The 22,508-nt window shown below is 34.8% G+C and overlaps 1 protein-coding gene across 16 annotated transcripts in view; it reads left to right on the top strand.

Moving 5' to 3' along the window:
* The window catches only part of cntn6 (contactin 6), a 195,345-nt gene that overhangs the window by 128,157 nt on the left and 44,680 nt on the right, over nucleotides 1–22,508 (top strand). For 13 of the 16 annotated variants that reach the window (XR_015494065.1, XR_015494062.1, XR_015494063.1 and 10 more), the window contains 5 exons: nucleotides 3,186–3,389; nucleotides 10,525–10,627; nucleotides 12,920–13,104; nucleotides 15,667–15,809; nucleotides 19,008–19,137. Coding sequence is in view for 8 of the 16 variants with exons in the window: in XM_087257905.1 (XP_087114031.1) it covers nucleotides 3,186–3,389; nucleotides 10,525–10,627; nucleotides 12,920–13,104; nucleotides 15,667–15,809; nucleotides 19,008–19,137 (765 nt within the window). In the remaining 8 variants the exon portion in view is untranslated. The remainder of the gene's footprint in view (nucleotides 1–3,185; nucleotides 3,390–10,524; nucleotides 10,628–12,919; nucleotides 13,105–15,666; nucleotides 15,810–19,007; nucleotides 19,138–22,508) is intronic. The other 3 variants (XM_087257911.1, XM_087257910.1, XM_087257912.1) reach the window with 1 other exon arrangement.

Consider the following 22,508-nt stretch of genomic DNA (forward strand, 5'->3'; position numbering starts at 1 on the left):
ATTACAAATTACAGTAAAATAAGATGTTAAATAAAAACAGCAATAAACATTTTAAAAAGCAGATCAAGAGTCATTCGAGTCTTAAATGCATTCTCAACACTTGATAAAAATGCATATTAATGTTATTTACAGCCAGCTATGCATAGAAAGTTACAGTAAAAAAGATATTAAATAAAAACAGTAGTACTGTTTTGCTACTGTTTTGCTGTAAATTAACAGCAGTTGCAATACTGTAGGTACAAATATATTGTCCAAAGTGCATTTTCTATTGGGTATTACTGTTTCAATGGAAAACAATATATTTCTGTCAAAATTAACTGTTTTTACACATTTTTTTACAGTGCTCAGTTATGTTAAAAATATGTTATAATTGTAATTACATTTTTATACTCAATTATGAATTATTATCACCAGTATTAAAAAGATTATTCTAATTATTGTTTTGTAAAATTGAGAAACATTTTCTTGACAATTTTTTGAAAAAAGTCAAAAAGAATAGCACTTATTTAAAAAATATGATATTTTGTAACGGTGATGTCTGTGAAATTTTAAATGTAATATATTTTTGGTTGTTTTTACCTAGAACATTGAACTAAACCATGTAAGTATTTCCAACTACATGCAAAATACTATTAACTGGCATAAGTTATTAATATTATTATTTTTTTTTTTTCATTGAAGAATCGATTACTTTCCACAGAAGATTCCTTATATCGTAATCAGAATTCCTTACATTGGAGTTATTTTAAATAATACAAATAATTTAATTGAATAATACTTATACAAGGGTTATTTTAAATAATTAGTAATTAGATTGTTAAGAATACTGATAATTTCTAGCTCTTCACATCAACATTATAGCAACATTTTTATTTGCTTAATTGTAAATTGTTTACTATATATATATATATATATATATATATATATATATATATATATATATATATATATATATATATATATATATATATATATATATATATATATAAAGTAGTACTTTGTTTAGGAATGCACTCTGCAATACTGTACAGTATACCTGAAGTAAAAGTCTGCTCTTTTTTCCCCATAATTAGCCCTGTTCATTGGTGCACATGGTTTAAGATTATATGACTTCGGTTCCTAAGAGACCAAAAGCCTTAAGCACAGTGCCCTGTAATGACGAAAGGTCCCTCACCTTGTCATCACTCCATTTATGATGGCTTTAATTCACCTTTTTTTTCTTTCTGGAAGCCAAATGTTTTTTTTTTCCCTTGATGCTGTAGACTTTTAGATATGCAGTTTGAACTGCTTAATGCTGAATGCTGCTTAATTTGATACTTTCATACTTTTTCATAGCTTCCTGTATTTCTCTGCCATTACCAAAGAGTGAGATGTGACATGAATGAATGGAGATGGAAAAAAAATGAGAAGCAAAGTCAAAGATGTCCTTATTTGTGGTTGCAAATTAAAATGAGTTTTTTGATGATGACGTTTAGTTCTTTTGACTGGTTGATTTTAGAGGTAAACAGCATGTGTAAATGCATTCTGCTTGTCAATAAATAAATATGGTGAAATCAATAAAATAAATAATATACAGTACTTATTTACATGTAATTTGTCCCAAAGGCTTGTTTAAAAAAGATTGCTACAAACACTGTTACACATAAACAAACCTTATCCTTACTATTTAATAATTCTGCATCCTATCATCTTGTTTGTTATGTGGTGTTTATGCATAAAACAAAAACAAACACAAAATAAATGCAGATTTTAGAGTGTTTAAAGCCACTACATGCCTTTTTCTGGAGAAATATTAGTTTCCATCCCATGTTGCTTCACTGTCAAATTCAAGCTGGATCACTTTAACCTTGTTACAAAGTGTTAAAAACTGTTTCCCCCACAGCAGAGCTCTAACAAGCTAACACTTTTTAACATTTACTTTTTACATATGGCATTCAGCATCTTCACCATAAAAGCCTATGCAGCATAAATTATAATTTGTCCATTTATCAGCTGTATTTGTATGTGTACTGAAATAAGTATTGGTTGAACTACACTTACCAGCCACTTTATTAGGTACACCTTACTAGTACCAGGTTGGACCCCCTTTTGACTTCAAAACTGGCTTAATCCTTTGTGGCATACTGTAGATTCAACAAGGAAATATTCCTCCGAGATTTTAGTCCATCTTGACTTGATAGCATCAAGCAGTTGCTGCAGATTTGTCGGCTACACATCCATTATGTGAATCATGTGGTATTGGCACAATGCTCAATTGATATTAATGGGCTCAAAGTGTGCCAAGAAAATATCCTCCACACCAGCACCAGCAGCCTGAAACGTTATACAAGGCAGGATGAATCCATGCTTTCATGTTGTTGATGCCAAATTCTGCCCCTGCCCTGAATGTCGCAGCAGAAATCAAGACTCATCAGACCAGGCAATGTTTTCCAATCCTCTATTGTCCAATTTTGGTAAGCCTGTGGCAATTTTATCTACAGTTTCCTGTTCTTAGCTGACAGGAGTGGCACCCGGTGTGGTCTACTGCTGCTGTAGACCATCTGCCTCAAGGTTGGACATGTTGTGTGTTCACAGATGCTCTTCTGCACACCTAGTTTGTAACTAGTGGTTATTTGAGTTACTGTTGCCTTTCTATCAGCTTGAATCAGTCTGGCCATTCTCCTTTGACCTCTGGCATCAAGGCATTTGTGCCCACAGAACTGTCGCTCACTGAATATTTTCTCTTTTTCAGACCATTCTCTGTAAACCCTAGTAATGGCTGTGCGTGAAAATCCAAGCAGATCAGCAGTTTATGAAATACTCAGACCAGCTCGTCTGACACCAACAGCCATATCACGTTCAAAGTCACTTAAGTCACCTTTCTTCCCCATTGTGATGCTCGTTTTGAACTGCAGCAGATTGTCTTGACCATGTCTACATGCCTAAATGCATTGAGTTGCTGCCATGTGATTGGCTGGCTAGAAACTTGCATTAACGAGCAGTTGGAAAGGTGTACCTAATAAAGTGGCCAGTGGTTTCACTCCCTCTGACTTTACATATAAAATAATTCAAATAAATAGGCAAAACATAACATTCTAGCAATGCTGTCTGAATGTCATTCTTTGTCTTTAAATAACTGGGTTTTAAAATAAATTTTTGGCAAAACACGGTTTGCAATTGTAACACATATTTGTTTTTCTTGCCAGAAATCAGATATTCCTGGATATTTAATGGCCGTCCGAGTGTCGCTGTTGGGGACAATCGGCGCTTTGTGTCCCAGCGGACTGGAAACCTCTACATCGCCAAGGTGGAGACGTCAGATGTGGGGAACTACACGTGTGTGGTGAGAAACGTGATGACCAACTCCAGCGTCTTCAGCTCGCCCACTCCAGTGGTGCTGCGGCGGGACGGTGAGTTGCCTGGAGGAATTGCTAACACTGATTTCAGCACCACACTGTTTGCTTTGCTGACACTCAGAGGCACAGCGTTTGTGTGTTCATAGTCTCAAACCGTGCTCAGCCAACTGTGTGCGGGAGAGAGACGGTGAGAAAGACTGAAGGACAAAAAGAGCAGCATTAATGTTAGAACTACCACGACAGTCATTTTGACCGTTTACTGACTTATTACACGTGACTGATGGTATTTTATTGCCACCTTGATTTTATTTTTACAAAAAAAAAGGTCTTGAAGAATTAATGCCTTAAATACCTATAGCAATTTAGTGGACACATTATAAATGGTGTATTATTTCACTGTACCATGTCATTTGTTTTTTCTCTTTTGTAATTTTACTTATCAAATCTCAAGTCAAGCTTTATTGTCCTTTTTTGTTTTGTTTTGTTTTGTTTTACTTATCAAAACTAGATTAAAGTCAAGCTATATTGTTATTCTTCTTTTCGTTTTTTTTTTTTTTCCTGTTGTTTTGGAGCTTTACTTATCTATAGTAAAGTCAAGCTTTATTGCCATTCTTGTTTTGTTTTCATTTCATTTCGTTTTGCTTTGCTTTTTGTTTGTTTTTTTCTGTTGTTTTGTAGCTTTACTCTACAAATCTAGAGTAAAGTCAGGCTTTATTGTTTTGTTTTGTTTTGTTTTGTTTTGTTTTGTTTTGTTTTGTTTTGTTTTGTTTTGTTTTGTTTTGTTTTGTTTTGTTTTGTTTTGTTTTTGCTTACATTTTTAGATTATAACGGCTCAAAATCCCTTTAACCCACAGAGATCTCCCAGTATTTCTCTACTGCAATCAGGATTTCACAATAATTTACCCCCCAAAAAAGCCAGAGCAAAGCAAATACTACTACTTTCTGTGGTATAAATACAGCACTACAAAACACAAAAGAGAGAAATTAACTTAGAATGTCACTTATCTGATTTATAATGATTTGTTCAGTTGTAGTTTGAAATGGATGCTGAGAAAATGCTGTTTTTCTCCCCTAAGGACTGATTATGCTGTCATCTTGTGGCGGAACGTCAACCAACACTTTTTTTGGTCTGATCAAACAGGCTAATGGTGGCAGATGCACTGTATCTGATGATCCAAAATTTTAAATATTTAAAATAGGCACAATACTTATAAATAAGCTGCATAGTTGCAACCTAAACAACTTCATTCTCTCCTAATAAGCGTCAAAAGTACATTATGCTGTCCAACAGCTGCAGTATTTGTCAAACTGTAAAGTGTCCTCTGCTTGTCGCTGTATGTGGGCACAGTAATACAAAAGGGTGCATATACTGAATACTGTAAGAAAATAAGTATACCAAAATATAAGTAGAGTAAACGCCCATAACATTTTTATGTATTTAAGTCCATTTTATTCATATTTTTTATCAATTACTACATACTATACAATAGCTATACTATAGAAGATTTTATTTTACAGAGAAATGTTCTGTTTCAATCCAACTTGTTTTTTTTTTTTTGTTTGTTTTGTTGTCAGAAAAAAAATTTATAATATATACAGTGGTTTTACCTAAGGCACAAACTATCAGGACAGCTCTAAAGCTTAATTATGCAACCTCATTGGAAGCTTTGAATGTAAATGTGACCTGATAAAAATTACATTTGTTACAGTCTAATATGAACAGTCAGAATGACTGCTATGGCCTTTTGAGTAGTAATAGTATTCTGGTATAGTTCTAGTGTGAAGAAAGAGAGAGAAAAATTTGTCCACACACACACACACACACACACACACGCACACACACATAGACACCCTGCAAGGCTCAACATTGGCACTCATTAGTGTCTGTTTAATATTCACCCAGACAAGGTATAAAGTAGGCTTGAGAGTTTTTGAATATTTTGAACGAATATGAATATTGAATATGTTTGGCTATTAATATTTTGGGCCCGAGACCAGTGCTGAATTCATACTACTTCTCTAATTCCTATTTCTTACGCTTTTTTTTTGTGTGTTTGATCTACATTCCCTGCTGAAAAGATCATTTTAGGCCAGCATAAATTTGCATAATTTTTTAAGTTTTGTGCTAGTTGAATAGCGTAGCCAAAGCTGGTCCACTATCAGGATTTTTACTTTTTTAAAATAAATATATATAAACCTGTTGAATAAGGATACATGTTGGCCAAGTAACGTTAAAAGATAGTTCACCCATAATAATAATAATAATAATAATAATAATAATAATAATAATAATAATAATATTAATAATAATAATAATAATAATACAACAAATAAATCACTATCAAAAGTTTTAGATTAGTTGGGACAACAAGAAGGCAATTTGAAGAATGTGTGAAACCAAATAGCTGATGTATGCAATGGCTATCGTGAACTATTTGTTTCATGCATTATTTAAAATAATTTGTTCAGCAGGTGAAAGAAACTCATACTGGTTAGAAATAAAGGCATTTGTGTGGTTTGTTTGTTTGTTTGTTTGTCTGTTTGTTTGTTTGTTTGTTTTGCTATTACACTTGTAGAGGTAAAATTAAGAATCAGCTGGACTAAAACTATTAAATAAAGATATAATGATATTCAATGTTTAAGCGACTAAACTGAAGGAGAATGAATGAATGAATGAATGAATGAATGAATGAATGAATGAATGAACACTATTTAATGGTTTGCCCAAATGTAATTTTTTACCAAGCAATGCACATTTTAATTGCATTTATATAAAACAAAAGTCTTTTTTCAACCATTTGTCAGTACTAAAGCCAAACCTGAAGCTTATATAACAAAATAACTTACGTTAATTTTTCAAAAACTAATACACCCAAATTTATGTTATAGAAAAATATTAAATACAAATTTAAGAAGAGTACAAATCAAGAGAAGCAAAAAAAATAAAAATAATAATAATTCAAAAGGTTGATTTTTTTATATATATATTTTGCTTGAATTTAATTGAATTATCTTTTAATTTCTAAATATGTTTGGTGACAAATATTATTTTAATAAATATATCTGTTTAATAAATCTGTTTTGTTTAAATGCACCAAAATACGTTGCCTGCATTTACTGAGAAATGGATAAAAATATTTATTTTACAAATGGGACACACTCTATTATGCTGAGCACTGTATTTATTATTATATTCTTCTTATAATAAGATAATTTATCATTCTCTTATTATTATTACCCTTATTATTCTTACATATTTCTAAGTCATGTAATATCACAAATTTTTGTTTACTGCTTTAAACTTAAATTTATATATATATATATATATATATATATATATATATATATATATATATATATATATATATATATATATATATATATATATATATATATATATATATATATATATATTTTTTTTTTTTTTGTCAATTTATTTTTTCTGAACCATATTTTTCCACATTGTTTTGACGGCTATTGCATATAGTAAAATGATTCATTGCTGTTCTCATAGTGTCATTTAAAGTTCTGCAGAATATACTTTGAGCTAAAACCATTTTAATTTTATGATTTTATTACATTTTATGATTTATGATTTTATTTTATGATTAGCATATTATTTGAATATTATATTATTAATAATAAAGCACAACAGCAGTCTATATTATCAACACAGGCTCATTGTGGATACATACCCCTGTCTACATTTCTGAAGAGCGTGAAATATGTACCCAGAGGTACGTCTGCCTCCATCTCCATCTTTTTCTGTTCCTTTTCGCACTACCACTCACTGCTTACCTCCTTGTAGACTGCTTTTCCAGTGTTGCCAGTTTATTTCACCATCCCCAGAAATATAGACCTGGAAACATATCTACACTGAGCCTGGGTGGTTTTATCAGTCATTAAATGCCATGGAAATTTAGCATTTTTGTCAGGGGAAATTAGGGAAGTTGATATTTGGCTTAAAGTGGGAATACTGAAATGCCTAAATACGAATTATACATTTGTTTTTCATGACAGTTAAAAACATTTTTTAAAATATAGTTTTGCTAACCTAGGTTAAAGGGCGATGAAATCTCCCTTTATAAGCAGGGCGTTTTCACACCTAGTTTGAAAAACAGAAAAGTGGGGGAGTCCAGCTTTGTTTAGGTGGGAGTATCAATCGGCGAAAGAGGGAAGGCTTTTCACGAAAAGGGGAGTTTCAGTTTAAACACCTGCTGATTTTCACAGAGGCAAAACAAACACAAACGCAGAGGAGAAAGACAGTGACTACGTTTACTTGGACATCATTCATCAAATCACTTGCAATAAATTCCTAACTTGTTGAGTTTAAGTGTTTGGCACTTTCACTTTCATTCAGGAAAACTTCATGCATGCCCCTGTGACAAACAAGATATTGGATGCCAGGAACTGCTGGAGGAGTGTAGATTTAATGGATACCGCACACCGTATGGGAGAAAAAAAAAAAACAAACTCCACATTTCTCTGTAACTTAGATGAATTCGGTAGGTGCAGATAATAGTATCAGAAAGCTGTGTGTGTGGACTATCCTGTCACTAAATGTGGCAAAAATCCTACACAACGGTAATAGTTTGATTAAGGTGTTTACATGTTTACATTCGGAGAGGAGCATTTAAAGGTGATCTTTCAGCCCACAATATTGTAGTGATGTTAACGTACTGTTAACTTAGTAACTAAATCATTTTGACCAAGGTATGTCTTTAAAAACTGAGAGTACTGCTGATGATACTAACTTTGCCATTTGAATTAACAAAAGAAGACTGATCGCTAGGGGTTTCAAAATGAATTGTTTCTTCGGTGCACCGCGATGCAGAAGCGGACAATTCGGTATCGGTTCAGTAATAATCATAACTGGTTATTATGTACTGACGTCATTTATCTCCTATGCTCTCTCTGGCGAGGGAGGTGAGCGCGAGTATTTACAACACTCAGCTAACTCAGGGCCGGCCCATGGCATAGGCACCATAGGCAAATGCTAAGGGTGCTGTATATCCAGGGAGGTGCCAAAAATGAGCACAGTTCAGTTGGTTTTATTTTCGATATTCCTGACACACATTCAGTTAACGTTATAGACGACAATAACTCAAAAACCTCTTAAAGATCTAAAGTGTGTTTCCTACGAAAAGACAAAGCTGGTTATGTTTCACAGCTGTCTTTCTTTTTTTTTCGCTCGACATTACGAGCTGCTACGTTTAAGCCCTCGCAATGTGTGTTTAGCCGGGAGTCGGGAGAGCTCGCGCTGAGAGGAGCTCTCAGTAAGGGACCGTCGGAAAAGTGCTTCTTTTTTTTTTCATTTTTCTGCTCCGCTCAGCGCAAGCTCTCCCTGTTGCGAGGGCTTAAGTGTGTGTGTGTGTGTGTGTGTGTGTGTGTGTGTGTGTGTGTGTGTGTGTGTGTTTGTTTGTTAGGTGCTGTCTATGTTTGTGCATGTGTTTGAATAAGAGACAGTGTGGTGCTGTGTGTCTGTGTGTTTATACAGACAGCTTGTTATAGCCTCCCCCCTAAAATATAACGTTGTATATGGGAAGCATCGTCAATGCACCGTGATGCACCGAGATATCGAATTGAACCGAATCGAAGGCATGATAATCGTAACCGAACCAGTAGGTTCACACCTCTACTGATCACACACTTACCAAAAGGAGACGAGTAGCAAATCCGGATTTCACCATTTCCGGATGCGAAAAAATCTTGGGTAAAAAATGTTCCTTAAAAACATATTTTTGTCACATGTTAGTAGACCATTATAATCCACATGTGAGTCCAGCTGCGCTCTCATAGCGGTGAAATTAAAACAAAATAAAACCTTTCTGGCGACACATTTATAAACCAACCCAAGCTCATTCTGAAAACGTTGTCCCGTGGAAGTTTCTGGAGACTGCGAATTAAGTAGCCGGAGGTACGTATGGCTGCAATTAATTTTTAAGCGACTCTACTGGGCGGTATGACACTGTTCCTTTTTGTGCTTACCGGCTGACCGCTTACCTCCGTGTGGAGGGCTTTCCCGCCGCAACCAGTTTGTCCAGTTAGCTCGTCGTGTACGTCGGCGGACTTGAGACCCAGAAGGGAGCTGACAACGACAACAGGGTTCGAGTCCGGGGAAGAGTGGTTCCATAAATCAAGTAAGACAAAAGCAGAATCCAAAAAATAAAGTGAAGAAGTTCATAACAGGGTGAGATTGTGGTAAAACTTAAAAACATGCTAAAAATCAGACGATGGCTTTTCTTTTGCTGAATGGCTTTTGTAAATTGTTGATTGGGTTTTTGGGAAGTAAGCGCGTGGGCGGGTCAATCGGTAAATTTGCTTGGGTTCAAGGAAGGAGGAGGGTGAATTGGCCGGTCGCCCAGTAAGACGATTGGACGATTGGCTGGTCGCCCAGTAAATCATTCATCCAGTCAGACAGACAGTCGTTCGACAGTGACCTCTGGTGGGTTTACGCGAGAACAGCGCGGGTGCGAACAGCAATCTAAGAGACATTTGAGATGCGAAAAAGTGCACTCAGCGGCCTCTCGTTGATTCGCAAAAACAAAAAATTCAAAAATACGTTCCTCCCGGGATGTATCTCGCGGTCTCCAGAAACGTCCATGGGACTACGTTTTCTGAATGAGCTTGGGTGGTTATAAATGCAACACTGATAACCCACGTCTCCAAACAATTTTTCGTCTTCCTTTCATTTTAATTATTGTTGGCAACACAACATGGCATCTCTCTGCCATCTGAACACTAACAGGTAAAAACACGTCTTCGAAGCTATCATGCATATTAATGAAGTTGGACCTCATACACAATAGAGTGCACTTATTGGTTAGAACCTTGAAGTCTTTCTCTTGAATTAATGATGAAAACATCACATTCTACCCCTCGGTGCAGACATCTAGCCTCGGAATCAGACATCAAATCGGAAGAACGAATTTGCTCGAAAAAACGCAAAAACAACCAATTTTCCACTTTTTAGTAAAATATTTGTGTCCTAGTAGTGTTTTTGGCAATGTGGGACACATATATGACTGTAAACAATTCAGAAAATTTGTTTTGGTGTTTGGTGACCCTTTAAGCCCTACAGAAAAAAGCGTCTTCCAGTGTCCAGCCATCAACCATTGTTGACATGCCTTGTTTCACCATACAAAGTTCCATCCAAACTGAAGTGTTCTGGATTCTTCTGCTTTTACAGGTGTGATGGGAGAATACGAGCCAAAGATTGAAGTCCAGTTCGAAAAAATGCTCCATGTGGCCAAAGGATCGTCGGTCCGGCTGGAGTGTTTCGCTTTAGGAAAGTAGGTCTCTTTTTTTACTAACAGATGGACTCGTGGCCTCCAGAGGCTCACTGTGTTTAACTGGGGATCGCCACATTTGGCACGTAGTACATCTTAGCAGTTTATTTAAGAGAAATGTCGGGGAAATGTACAGGGTGCTTTAATCTTGGTGTAGTAGTCGAGGCAGATGGAGGAGGGCAGGCATTATTTCAGAAGCAGCTGCAGACTGTGATCCTGGAGCGGGACGGGGGCTCTGGCCTTGGATTGTCCACAGGTAATGTGCTGAGGGATGCTGGGAGACCGGAGTGCTATCAAGCGCAGAGCTGATATACTACCAGGCCAATTATTTTTAGATGTTTTTATTTATACATGTAATGAAAAAGTAGTCGACCTAAGATTTTGGGAGTTTTAGTTTTTTTGTTTTGGAAAGAAGTTTGCTTACCCAGAAAAGAGTTTTATTTGGAAATGTTGTTGTGATTTGTGTTTGTGTTTTCTCTGAGAATACTGTATATTTGAAAAAATAAAAAACTGTGATGGTGAAGGTAAATTTTCAGCAGTCATTATTAACATTATTATATAGTTATTACAATTATTTAATATTATTCAATATAGTATTGTATTTCATTTGTCATATTTCATCATTAAAAAAACTAATGTATATATAAATATGATTACTCAATGTTTTCCATGTTCATATGTTTATAATGTTATTTATTTAAGTAATTTGAAGCTTAATTTTATCCAGTCTTCAGTGTCTAATTTAGAAATAATTATAATATGAGGATTTGCATTATATATGATATTAATATAATAATGAAAATAGGTATGTTACAGTCTTTTTCATGTTTTTCACAATTATTGTTTGCATTTTAAGCAAATGTTTTCCATTTTCACTTGTTTTTTTAAATGTAGTTAATTCATGTAATTCAAACCTTAATTTATTCCCTGTTCAGAGTCAAATGATCCTTTAGAAATAGTTATAATATGATCATTTGCTGTTCTATTAAGATCCATCATTATTGGTACTTAAACATTAATAATGATTCTGTCATGATTCATGAAATAACAACAAGGAAGGATCCAAGATGCAAGGTCTTTAATGACCGGTGGAAAAGAAACAGTGCAAGAAAATAAATAAAATTTAATAAATAAAATAAATAAATAAAACAGAAAAAAATAAGATAAACATTGTGCTGTAAAGAAGAACCGGTGAAGTTCAGATCTATTGTTAAAGTTCTAATTATTAAAGTCAGAATTATATATATATATATGTTTCTCAAGAAACTTCAATACAGCATTATTGTATTGTCATTGTATAATGATGGTTTGTTCTGTAGACTATTGAAAAAATATAGCTTAAAGGGGCTAATAATTTTGACCTTAAAATGCTTTAAAAAGTTTTAAAAACTGCTTTTATTTTAGCCGAAATAAAACAAACAAGACTTTCTCCAGAGGAAAAAAAAAAAAAATCAGACATACTGTGAATTTTTTTTTGCTCTGTTAAACATCATTTGGGAAATATTTGACAATGAAAAAAAAGAGGGGGATGGGGAGGTTCTGGGGGATAGCTAGATAACAGAGACTATAATATAACTATAATATAAATGTATTATTATTCACATCATGGTGATCCAGTGACGCAGTAGGTAGTGCTATCGCCTTACAGCAAAAAGTTTGTTGGTTCGAGCCTTTGCTGGGTCATTTGACCTTTCTGTGTGGAGTTTGCATGTTCTCTCGGGTGCTCCGGTTTTCCCCAAAGTCCAAAGATATGCACTATAGGTGAATCATGTATGCTAAAATTGTCCGTAGTGTATGTGTGTTTCCCAGTGATGGGTTGCAGCTGGAAAGGCATCCGCTGCGTAAAACGTATGCTGGATAAGTTGGTGGTTCATTCCGCTGTGGCAACCCCAGATTAATAAAGAGACAAAGCGGAAAAGAAAATGAATGAATAAATATACATCACCAACTGATTGTTTTATGTGTGTTTGTTTACTAATATTATTGAAATCAAAGTTTGCATGTTTCCACATTGCAATTAACTGCTATATTGTTTGCTAAAATAATTTAGCAACAATACATTCATGGATGGCTGCAAAATGAAATGTGTGTTAATCATGCAAAGACTTGGCAATATGTCAAACTTTGTGAGTGACGTTTATTCTAATTGTGCAGAAAAGGATGCTGAGTAACATATTATACACGGATGTTGAGTAACTGCTAACATGTTCTGCTGTAGTGAATCATGTTAAGCCTCAATTCATCATCCGGGCTCAGTTTGATGTTAATACGCTCCCTTTTCATGACTTTCCTCAGTCCAGTGCCTTCTATTTCGTGGAAGAGAGCGGATGGAAACCCTTTCCCCGGGAAAATGAAGATAAATCACTCAAATGGGGTCCTAGAGATCCCATATTTCCGTCCTGAGGATTCTGGACTTTATGAATGTGTGGCTGAAAACTCGAAAGGACGCAGTATTGCGAAAGGACGGCTTGTATTTCAAAGTAAGGTCAAATACACACTAAAATACATAACCGGTCCAAAGTTTGAGGTCAGGAATGTATTTTTTCTTGCTTTATTGTTTTGAAAAACTCTGTTCTCTTCACCAAGGCTGTATTTATTTGATCAAAAATACAATCAATTTTTATATAGATTTTTGTTTATTGTTTTCCATTATTACATTTACAATTTAATTTATGCAAAGTTATATCAGTGATTTACTCCACTGTCACACAATCAAAAATTAAATTAAGTATTTATAATCTGCTGATTTGCTGTTCTATTATGATCAAATATTGTTGGTACTCAATCATTAAAGCACCCTTTTTACAAACCTATTATGATGCATTTAACAGTCATCTTAATCTTAAATCCTTGAAAGTTTTTAATATTTTGATTTAAAAAATAAAAAATAAAACAACTTGTGAACATTTATATGCATTGATGTATGTATTATATCATCTTTGCGTCAAAATACAAAAAAGGAATTACCGCTTATGCGAGGTGTTTCCAATGCAGCATCTATGGGGCTGAGAGTAAATCTAACGTTGTTCTCTCTTCTGGTTGCGATTATCAGTCTCACTATTTTTTCTCCTTTTTCTAAAAGTCTTGATAACACCATCGTGGAGTTTTTCTTTTATTATTTCAGAAGATAATAAAAAAAATTATTATCTCCATTCTCCCATTCACTGCGCTCTTAGTTTACCCAGCTATGTCGTCTTCCGCTACTGAGAAACCCAGAAATGAGAAATGGGTCTATAATGATTCTTGGAAGTTTTAATGTTTTGCAGAATACATTTAAATTTTGGACATTCATTTGTTTAAAGAAATTTTAAAATAATAATTTTATTTAAATAGTTATTTGAAATGCAATATTTCCTTACATGATACATATATGAACTATTTAACAAGTGTTTGATTTATAAAAGTAAGTACTTTTTAATGTTATTAAGCTGTACACAATGATATTAAGCTGCCCAACATTTTTCAACACTGATAATGATAATAAATAATTGAGCAGAACATCCGAAAACAGAAGTAAAATCACAAGAATACAAAATTTTTATTTACATTCTACACTACCTAGCAAAAGTCTTGTGGCTAATATGAAACTCAAAGGCCTCTATTTTACCAAAATAAAATATGATCATGCCTTGTTTTTTTTTTTTAATTATTATTTAATTAGGACAGTAAGGTCTGACTGTGCTTAGATAAAGTCTTGCCACTTAACAGAACTAATGTACAGTATAGAATATAAAATCATGGTGCAGTGGGAAATAATTAATATTGTGTATGACGACTGCATCCATACATCTCTGCAATGATTCAAATCACTTATTAAAGTCATCTGGGATGACAAAGAAGGTGTTCTTGCAGGACTCCCAGAGTTCATCAAGATTCTTTGGATTCATCTTCTATGCCTCCTCCTTTATCATACCCCAGACATGCTCAATAATGTTTATGTCTAGTGACTGGGCTGGCCAATCCTGGAGCACCTTGACCTTCTTTGCTTTAAGGAACTTTGATGTGGAGGCTAAAGTATGAGAAGGAGAGCTATCCTTCTGAAGATGTTGCCCTCTCCTGTGGTTTGTAATTGAATAGGCAGCACAAATGTCTTCAAATCTCAGGCTGTTGATGTTGTCATCCACTCCGAAGATCTCTTGCATACCCCAGACTGAATGTAACACCAAACCATGATTTTTTCTTCACCAAACTTGACTAATTTCTATGAATCTTGGATCCATGTGGGTTCCAATAAGTCTTCTGCATTTTGTGATGATTGGGATGCAGTTTTACAGATGAATCACTGGAAAAATCTACCTTCTGCCACTTTTCCAAACGATCAAAGAGAAGTCAAGTTATTTTTTGTTTCTCTTAATACTGGGATTAATAACAAGACTTTTGTCAGGTAGTGTATAATAAAAACATTTAATTTAGGTTTTTTTATTTAAAATTGTAATAACATTTCAGAAGTTTTTATTAAATAAATGCAGCCTCTGAAACTGGAAAAGCTATTTAAAAGTATTACTGATCCCATGTTTCCTTTTTTTTTCACATTTTTAGAAATGTTTAGACACACACACACAAAAATGTGCAGGCTGTTTTTCTCAATGTTAAAATACCCCTGTTTATCTCTCCTATCCATGCAGCATTCTGTCGGCCATCACGATTACCGCAGGACAATCAATAAGAGAAATTTAAATTTTTAATGAGTCAGATAACGGATCACACAGCAACCTGTGGTAAATAATAAATAATGAACGAATAGATTTTATTGTCAATTGTCAAGGCAAGACTAATTAGAAAGGCTCTGCTAGGCATTGTTTGGTCTACCCAGAAAGGCCACAATAAATGCACAGCAGCAGTGATGATCATCAAGACGGGAAGTATCATCTTGAATTAATGCTCAAAGAGTAACCCCACTTTTTTCAGTGGTTTGTAAAGCGAAGTACTTTCATCATTGTTGCATTGCATTGCGAGGGCGAATGCTGAAAGAGATAAACTTGATTATGGTATGATGCGAACCTCTGCGTTTGTTTTATATTAGATCATTGCTGTTTGTGCAGATGTGGAGCACCTGCAGTGGTCGCAGACTCTATATGATGCAAACATGGCCATTGAGTCGGATCTGCACTGGGAGTGTAAAGCCAATGGAAAACCTCAGCCCATTTACAGATGGATCAAGAACGGACAGCCTTTGGTCTCTCAGGTGATAATATACATAAACTGACAGAATAACTTTGTTCATCACATTTAACCAGGGTGCAAATTACAGCAGGGTTTGGGGGGGATCAATTAACGCTTGATCCCCCCTGAAGGCATCAAAACAAGATGTATGGGTGGGGTCTGATCTTTAATAGTTAAGAAATAGTTTGCTCTGATCTGTATCTTAAATAATATTAATAATTAAATTAATAGATAACTTCAATATACATTTGACCACCCCTATAATGGTTCATACCATTGTGAGTGCATGTTTGCGTCAAAAATATTATTCATTGGTTTGAAACTGGCAAATTTAGAGCACGGACAGACAGCGTACGTGTTCACAAAACATTTTGTTTGTAGGTGTCTGTAAAACTAGATACACACAGAAGTTAAACATTCATTCATTCATTTTCTTGTTGGCTTAGTCCCTTTATTAATCCGGGGTTGCCACAGCAGAATGAACCGCCAACTTATCCAGCAAGTTTTTTACGCAGCGTATGCCCTTCCAGCCGCAACCCATGTCTGGGAAACATCCACACACACATTCACACACACACTCATACACTACGGACAATTTAGCCTAGCCAATTCACCTGTACCACATGTCTTTGGACTGTGGGGGAAACCCACGCGAAGGCAGGGATAACATGCAAACTCCACACAGAAACACCAACTGAACCAGCGACCCAGCGACCTTCTTGCTGTGAGGCGACAGCACTAACTACTGCGCCACTGCCTCGCCCCAGGAAGTTAAACAGTAAAATGAAAATACTTGCAGTCTTTGGTCATGGTCATCCATTAATAGGTGTAGGAAAGCAAACCTGTCACTGTTTATTTAAAACCACAAATGTCTATGAGAACCACTCAATATCCCCCAAAACACTGAAAGCATAATAACAAGTTTGATAAATAAATTAGATGTAATTACATTTAAACATATAAATTTGTTTCACTGAGGCATATTACCCAACATAACCGAAAAACTTCACCCCTACTTCTCCCAACCCCCCTCCCCCGATCGTCAATTTGCATCCTGCATTTAACACAACATATTTTGAATGTGTGTTGAAATGTGTAGAGTGTGTGTTCTGTTTTTGGTGTTTGAATAAAAAAAAAAAAAACTTTCGAAAGTATTTTTTATGTGCATAAAAAGCATTTAAATTCAATATTTTTAGTGAAAATCAAAGTGTAAAAAATTTTTCTGTGTAATGCGTTAATGAAAAAACTTTCATTTTGATTTAGTGTAGTTATTTTTGTGTTTAGTTGACTTAGTTAGTAGACTATGTTAGTAAAAATGTGTAAAAATATGTTACACATTTTAAAGCGCACTCACAGGATGCATAAAAGCAAATTCAAATGAGCGACAAGTTATTTTATTAAACGTTTTAGTAAATAAGAGGTTAATAATCTGTTATTAAAGATATCAATACTTTGTCAACTTAAATATTAACTGAGCCAGAGCTGAATAGTTCTCAGATAAGAATGAATCTGCATTTTGAATGAATCAGGTATAGAGTAGGGCGATGCTGACCAATTTGGCATCAACTATGTCTAATGTGAAACATTGCGATGGACGATTGCATCGTTGTCGGTGGTGGATTAATTATTTATAAATAATTAATTCATTCATAATGAATGAATTGTTTGTAGTCCACCGTTTCAACTACCTGACCCGCATGCTCTTTGATTTTACCCATAACCAAATCATAAATAAGTAAAGATAAGTTGCACACAAATGACCACCTGTCAATCACTTTTTCTGCAGGACTCTGGCATGAATAGGCAGAGTGATCTGTGTCGTTATAATGGCGTCGACAAACTTGGTTGGTAAAAAAGGTGCACAACTAACAGGGACCAAGCAACAGTGTCTGAGGTTTTAGTTAAAATTACAAGCTTGAAAGTGAAAGAATGAAGCAGTGTAATGACACTGTGACACGTTACCTGATAGATTCAAAAGACAGAAGCGTCATTAAATAGAGACAAGATTGATTAAATATCACGTTTAACATCTAAAGTGAGACACAATCCAGCAGTACGTCCTTCTCCGACGTGCACTGCTCCCTGGGGTTTTGTGCTCAAAGCACTCGTTGACTGCCTGGAGCTTAGACGTGCACATATGCTGCAGCGCATGCTAGAGTTTGTGTGTGGTCACGTGATGTGGGTTTTCAGCCGTATAGTTTGGAGGGAGATCTTTACAGAAACGCTAGTTGAAACGCCAGACATGGATTGTTTTCTTACTAAAATGCCATTTTAAAACTATGATGTATTAGTGTAAACGGGCCCTAAATGTGTATATTTTTGCAAGCGGGTTACTGCTGCGACGGGGGGGAGGGGGGGCAATCAATGTTAAATTCATTGCTGAATGATTCAGTCATTTAATGAGTCAAATTAGTAAATGATTCAACGATTTTACTTGTTAGAAATGTACCGCCACATAGTGGTAGTTTTAGTTTGATATTTAAAGTACTATTTATTATTGATTTTTTGTTTTATATTGATGAAAAAAGAGGTTATTTTGGAGCTAGTCAGATGGTTTTGGAGCCATAAAAATGTGTTTGTTTTACTCTTTGTAAATGTCCCCTTGTTGTTTTTTTTTTTTTTTTTTTCCATATTGCATAAAAATGACTTAATAAATGTTGTTTGGTGTAATTTCTCAGCAAAATTTAATATGCAGTTAAATAGGGAGTTTAAAATTAGTTTAATTTAAGATGAATTAATCACTAAATCATGCAATTAATTAGATTCAAAAATTTTAAAAAGCTGTCAACCTTTTATTCTAATTAAACATTGTAGACTAATATGTCATGATCAAATTAAATTGTATTATATTTAGATTTATTAAAAACCAAGTGGTTTTAGGAATAGTGACAAAGATATTCTTGTATAAATTTAAATTGTGAATACTACAATTAAATACTACTGAACTTAATCTGAACTTAACTGTGATTGTCAAATAAAGTATTTTAATATTTCATCAAACCATTAATCTTCTGGAAATGCCTGGTCATGGGGTTTTAATATACAAACTACTGTTACAATAAATAACATTTCAGAGGGTCAAATTAAATAAAACAAGGCACATTCTAATGCATTTGGATGAATTGTACTGCTTTAAACTCCCTATTATATTTGACTGTCATAGTATTGTAGTTTATTATCACTGTTCGCAGTCATTTCTGATAGTTTTGTTTATGCTCAGGACAGAATTCGTGTTGATGGTGGCAGGTTGACCATCTCCAACATAAACCTGGTTGATTCGGGGATGTATCAGTGTTTGGCAGAGAATGATAATGGAGTGATTTATGCCAGCGCTGAGCTCAAAGTTGTGGGTAAGCACTTTTATTTTGACATTTTAAATATTCAATAACAATTGTATTAACCTTACTCAAAAAGCTGACAATGGTGATGTCACAATAACTTTTTAAACAGCCCTTTAATTGCCATAAATGTGTTAGTCAAGTCGAGAAAAATAATGTTTCATTATTTATTTTGTGTCATCAAACAAGTCAGCCACAGTTTAAAAGCTTCATGTTTCAGCAACAATGTGAAACATAATTAAATCCTTAAAACTTTGAAATAAAATATGCCTTCTATGTAACTTGTTTTAATTTGAAGGTTTGATTAAGCTTTAATTATTTGAAATGAAATAAACTTTTTAAGCTAAATGAAAAATGGTTAGTTTTAGTAAAAGGAAACACTGTTTTTGGTGCATCACTAATAAAATAAAAGTGAAAATTTGCAGGTTGTGCTGAATATTTCTGACTATACAGTTGCAGTCATTTCCCAAATTATCTTTAACAAATCATGGAATTTTTTTTTTTCACAGCATTTCCTATGATATCCTATAATATGTCTCCTGTAGAAAGTCTTATTTCTTTTATTTCAGCTACAATGAAAGCAGTTGTACATTTTTTTAACCATTTAAGGTCAATATTATTAGCCCCCTGTTACGATTTAATAAGGTGTTTAGGGAGAGAAAACGTAACATTTAGAAATTGATATTTTAACTGAAGAAAATGGATGGAAATAAACAAGGACAAACAATCTTAACATTTAATTAGTTTATTCCTCTCTAAGAGAATATGATAAAGCCAACAACAAAGTATGAGCTTTGTACAGTGCATTTGACAATAAATAGAAACACTCACAGAAATATAACCAAACCAAAAGTTACAGGGGGGTATAGGAAAGTGACGTCAAAGCAAAGAACTAAACAAAACCAACAGCCATATAAAAAAAAGAAAAAAAAAAGTGTAAAAAAAAAAAACTGAAATCTGCAGCGTATTTGACACCAATAAAGTACACTCCCTAAAATAATAAACATAAATACAAAAAGTGGTGCTCACCCACTCACCTAACGTTTCTGAACACTTGTATAACTATGGGCAATATGTCTGTCGCATGACCTATGGACCCTTTTCACAAGCCTGTTATGATGAATTTAATGGTCATCAGCATCTTAAATTCTTGAAAGTATTAATATTTAGATTTTTTTAATATTTAGATTTTTATATGCATTTATGAGTGGATTATTTTTTGTATATTTGTTTTAAATTACAAAAAACAAATATGGCTTGTGCGAGACGTTTCTAATGCACCATCTCTATGGTACAGGACTGTAAATTTGACGTTATTCTCTCCTCTGGCTGCCGTCATCAGTCTCACACAATTTTTTTCTTATATCTGGAAGTCTTGATAACACCATCGTGGTGTTTTCCTTTTATTGTTTGAACAAACAAGATAAACAAGATTGTAAAAAAAAAAACTATTTGTTGCATTCTCACATTCACTGTGCTCTAAGGCTGCAAGGCTTAGTGCTCAAATCTAAGTTTTTTCTTCTTCTCAGATCAGATTTTTTGCATTGCTGTCTCTTATAAATGTGGCCAATATCAGATTTGCATTGTGAACAGATCCTGTTCCTAAACTGACCCGCATGTGCAAAAGTACTCTTACTGACAGCACAAAATGTCTGATTATGCACTCAATGTGTATACTGCATAAAGCACTTTGTCAGATCATGCTTATATGATTATTACCCTTTTCACAGACAACAGTGGTGTATTTCATGAACTGTAAAGTGTTGTGGTACTACTAATGTGTATTTTAGCATTTGAGACTTAAAATATGTCTCTTGTGATTGAAAACATTGATCATTTGTGATTTGTGACAACCGAGGTGCCACTTGACGCTCTAACCAACGGTGTATAGTGAACTCATCAAGGGTGAAGGCGGAGTTGGTTTATGTCTGTTTGCAGAGTTATTTCGTTTTACTTCATTATAAACAGCAGACAGGTGCAGAAGGGGTGTTTGGGTGCTCGAGCACCTGCCCTTTTTTCTCTCGGAGAGAAAGTTCCCCCTCCTTTGGACACAGATCCCTTATCTGCATCACCCACGAGGCTCTTCTGCTTCGCGATCAACCCGTGTCTCAATCCGTTAACCAGATCAGTTAACAAGCACCAGTTTTGCCTTCAAAATCTTTTTCAACTATGGTACTGTAATTGCCCTGTGTGCCATTCTACTATGCTGCTGAGGGGTAGATGATGTATGCAGCACAGAACAATGACTCATGTTGCTCGAAGATTATGTAAAAATCACATGAAATCCGACATAACCATTCACACTGCGGTCGCATTGCAAAACATCAGATCTGTGTCTGATTTAATATTACAGGGTGGGCCATTTATAGGAAATACCTTAATAAAATGGGACTTGTTGGTCATATTAACGTCCTGTTTGTGGCACATTAGTATATGTGAGGGGGAAACTTTTCAAGACGGGTGGTGACCATGGTGGCCATTTTGAAGTCGGCCATCTTGGATCCAACTTTAGTTTTTTTTTTTTTTTAGGAAGAGGGTCATTTGACACATCAAACGTATTGGGAATTTCACAAGAAAAAAAAAAAACAATGGTGTGCTTGGTGCTGCACATCTTGTATCTTCACATCATATACAACAAAGATAGTGGGGCCATTCCTCATCAATGGAAACATCAAGGCCACTGGATATTTGAAATTGCTACATGATGATGTGTTTCCCTCTTTATGCACTGAAGCTGGCACATTCCCTGAGTTTTCCAGCAAGATGGTGCACCAACACATTATGGGTGTCAGGTTCGAGCATTCGTAGATGAACAGTTTCCTGAAAAGTGGATTGGTCATCGTGGGCCAGTTGAATGGCCCCCAAGGTCTCCCGATCTGACCCCCTTAGACTTTTATCTTTGGGGTTATCTGAAGGCAATTGTCTCTGGTGTGAAGATACAAGAGGTGCAGCACCTGAAACTACTGTTACTGGAAGCCTGTTCTGGCATTTCTCCTGCTGTGTTGCTATCAGTGTGTGAAGAGTGGGAGAAGAGGGTTGCATTATAAATCCAACACAATGGGCAGCACATTGAACACATTTTATAAGTGGTCAGAAACTTGTGAATAACTCATGAAAGAAAAAAAGTTACGTTAAAACCAAGCACACCATTTTTTTTTCTTGTGACATTGCCAAGTAGTTAAATGACCCTCTTCCTATTGAAAATACAAAAGTGGGATCAAAAATGGCTGACTTTAAAATGACTCCCACGGTCACCACCCATCTTGAAAACTTCCCCCCCTCACTTATACTTATGTGCCACAAACAGGACTATAATATCATCAACCATTACCATTTTATTAAGGTGTATCCATATAAACTGCCCACCCTGTACATATGAAAGT

This window comes from Danio rerio, chromosome 6 (genome assembly GCF_052040795.2).
Source record: "Danio rerio strain M-AB ecotype USA chromosome 6, GRCz13ab, whole genome shotgun sequence".
In the NCBI taxonomy this organism is placed as follows: Eukaryota; Metazoa; Chordata; class Actinopteri; order Cypriniformes; family Danionidae; genus Danio; species Danio rerio.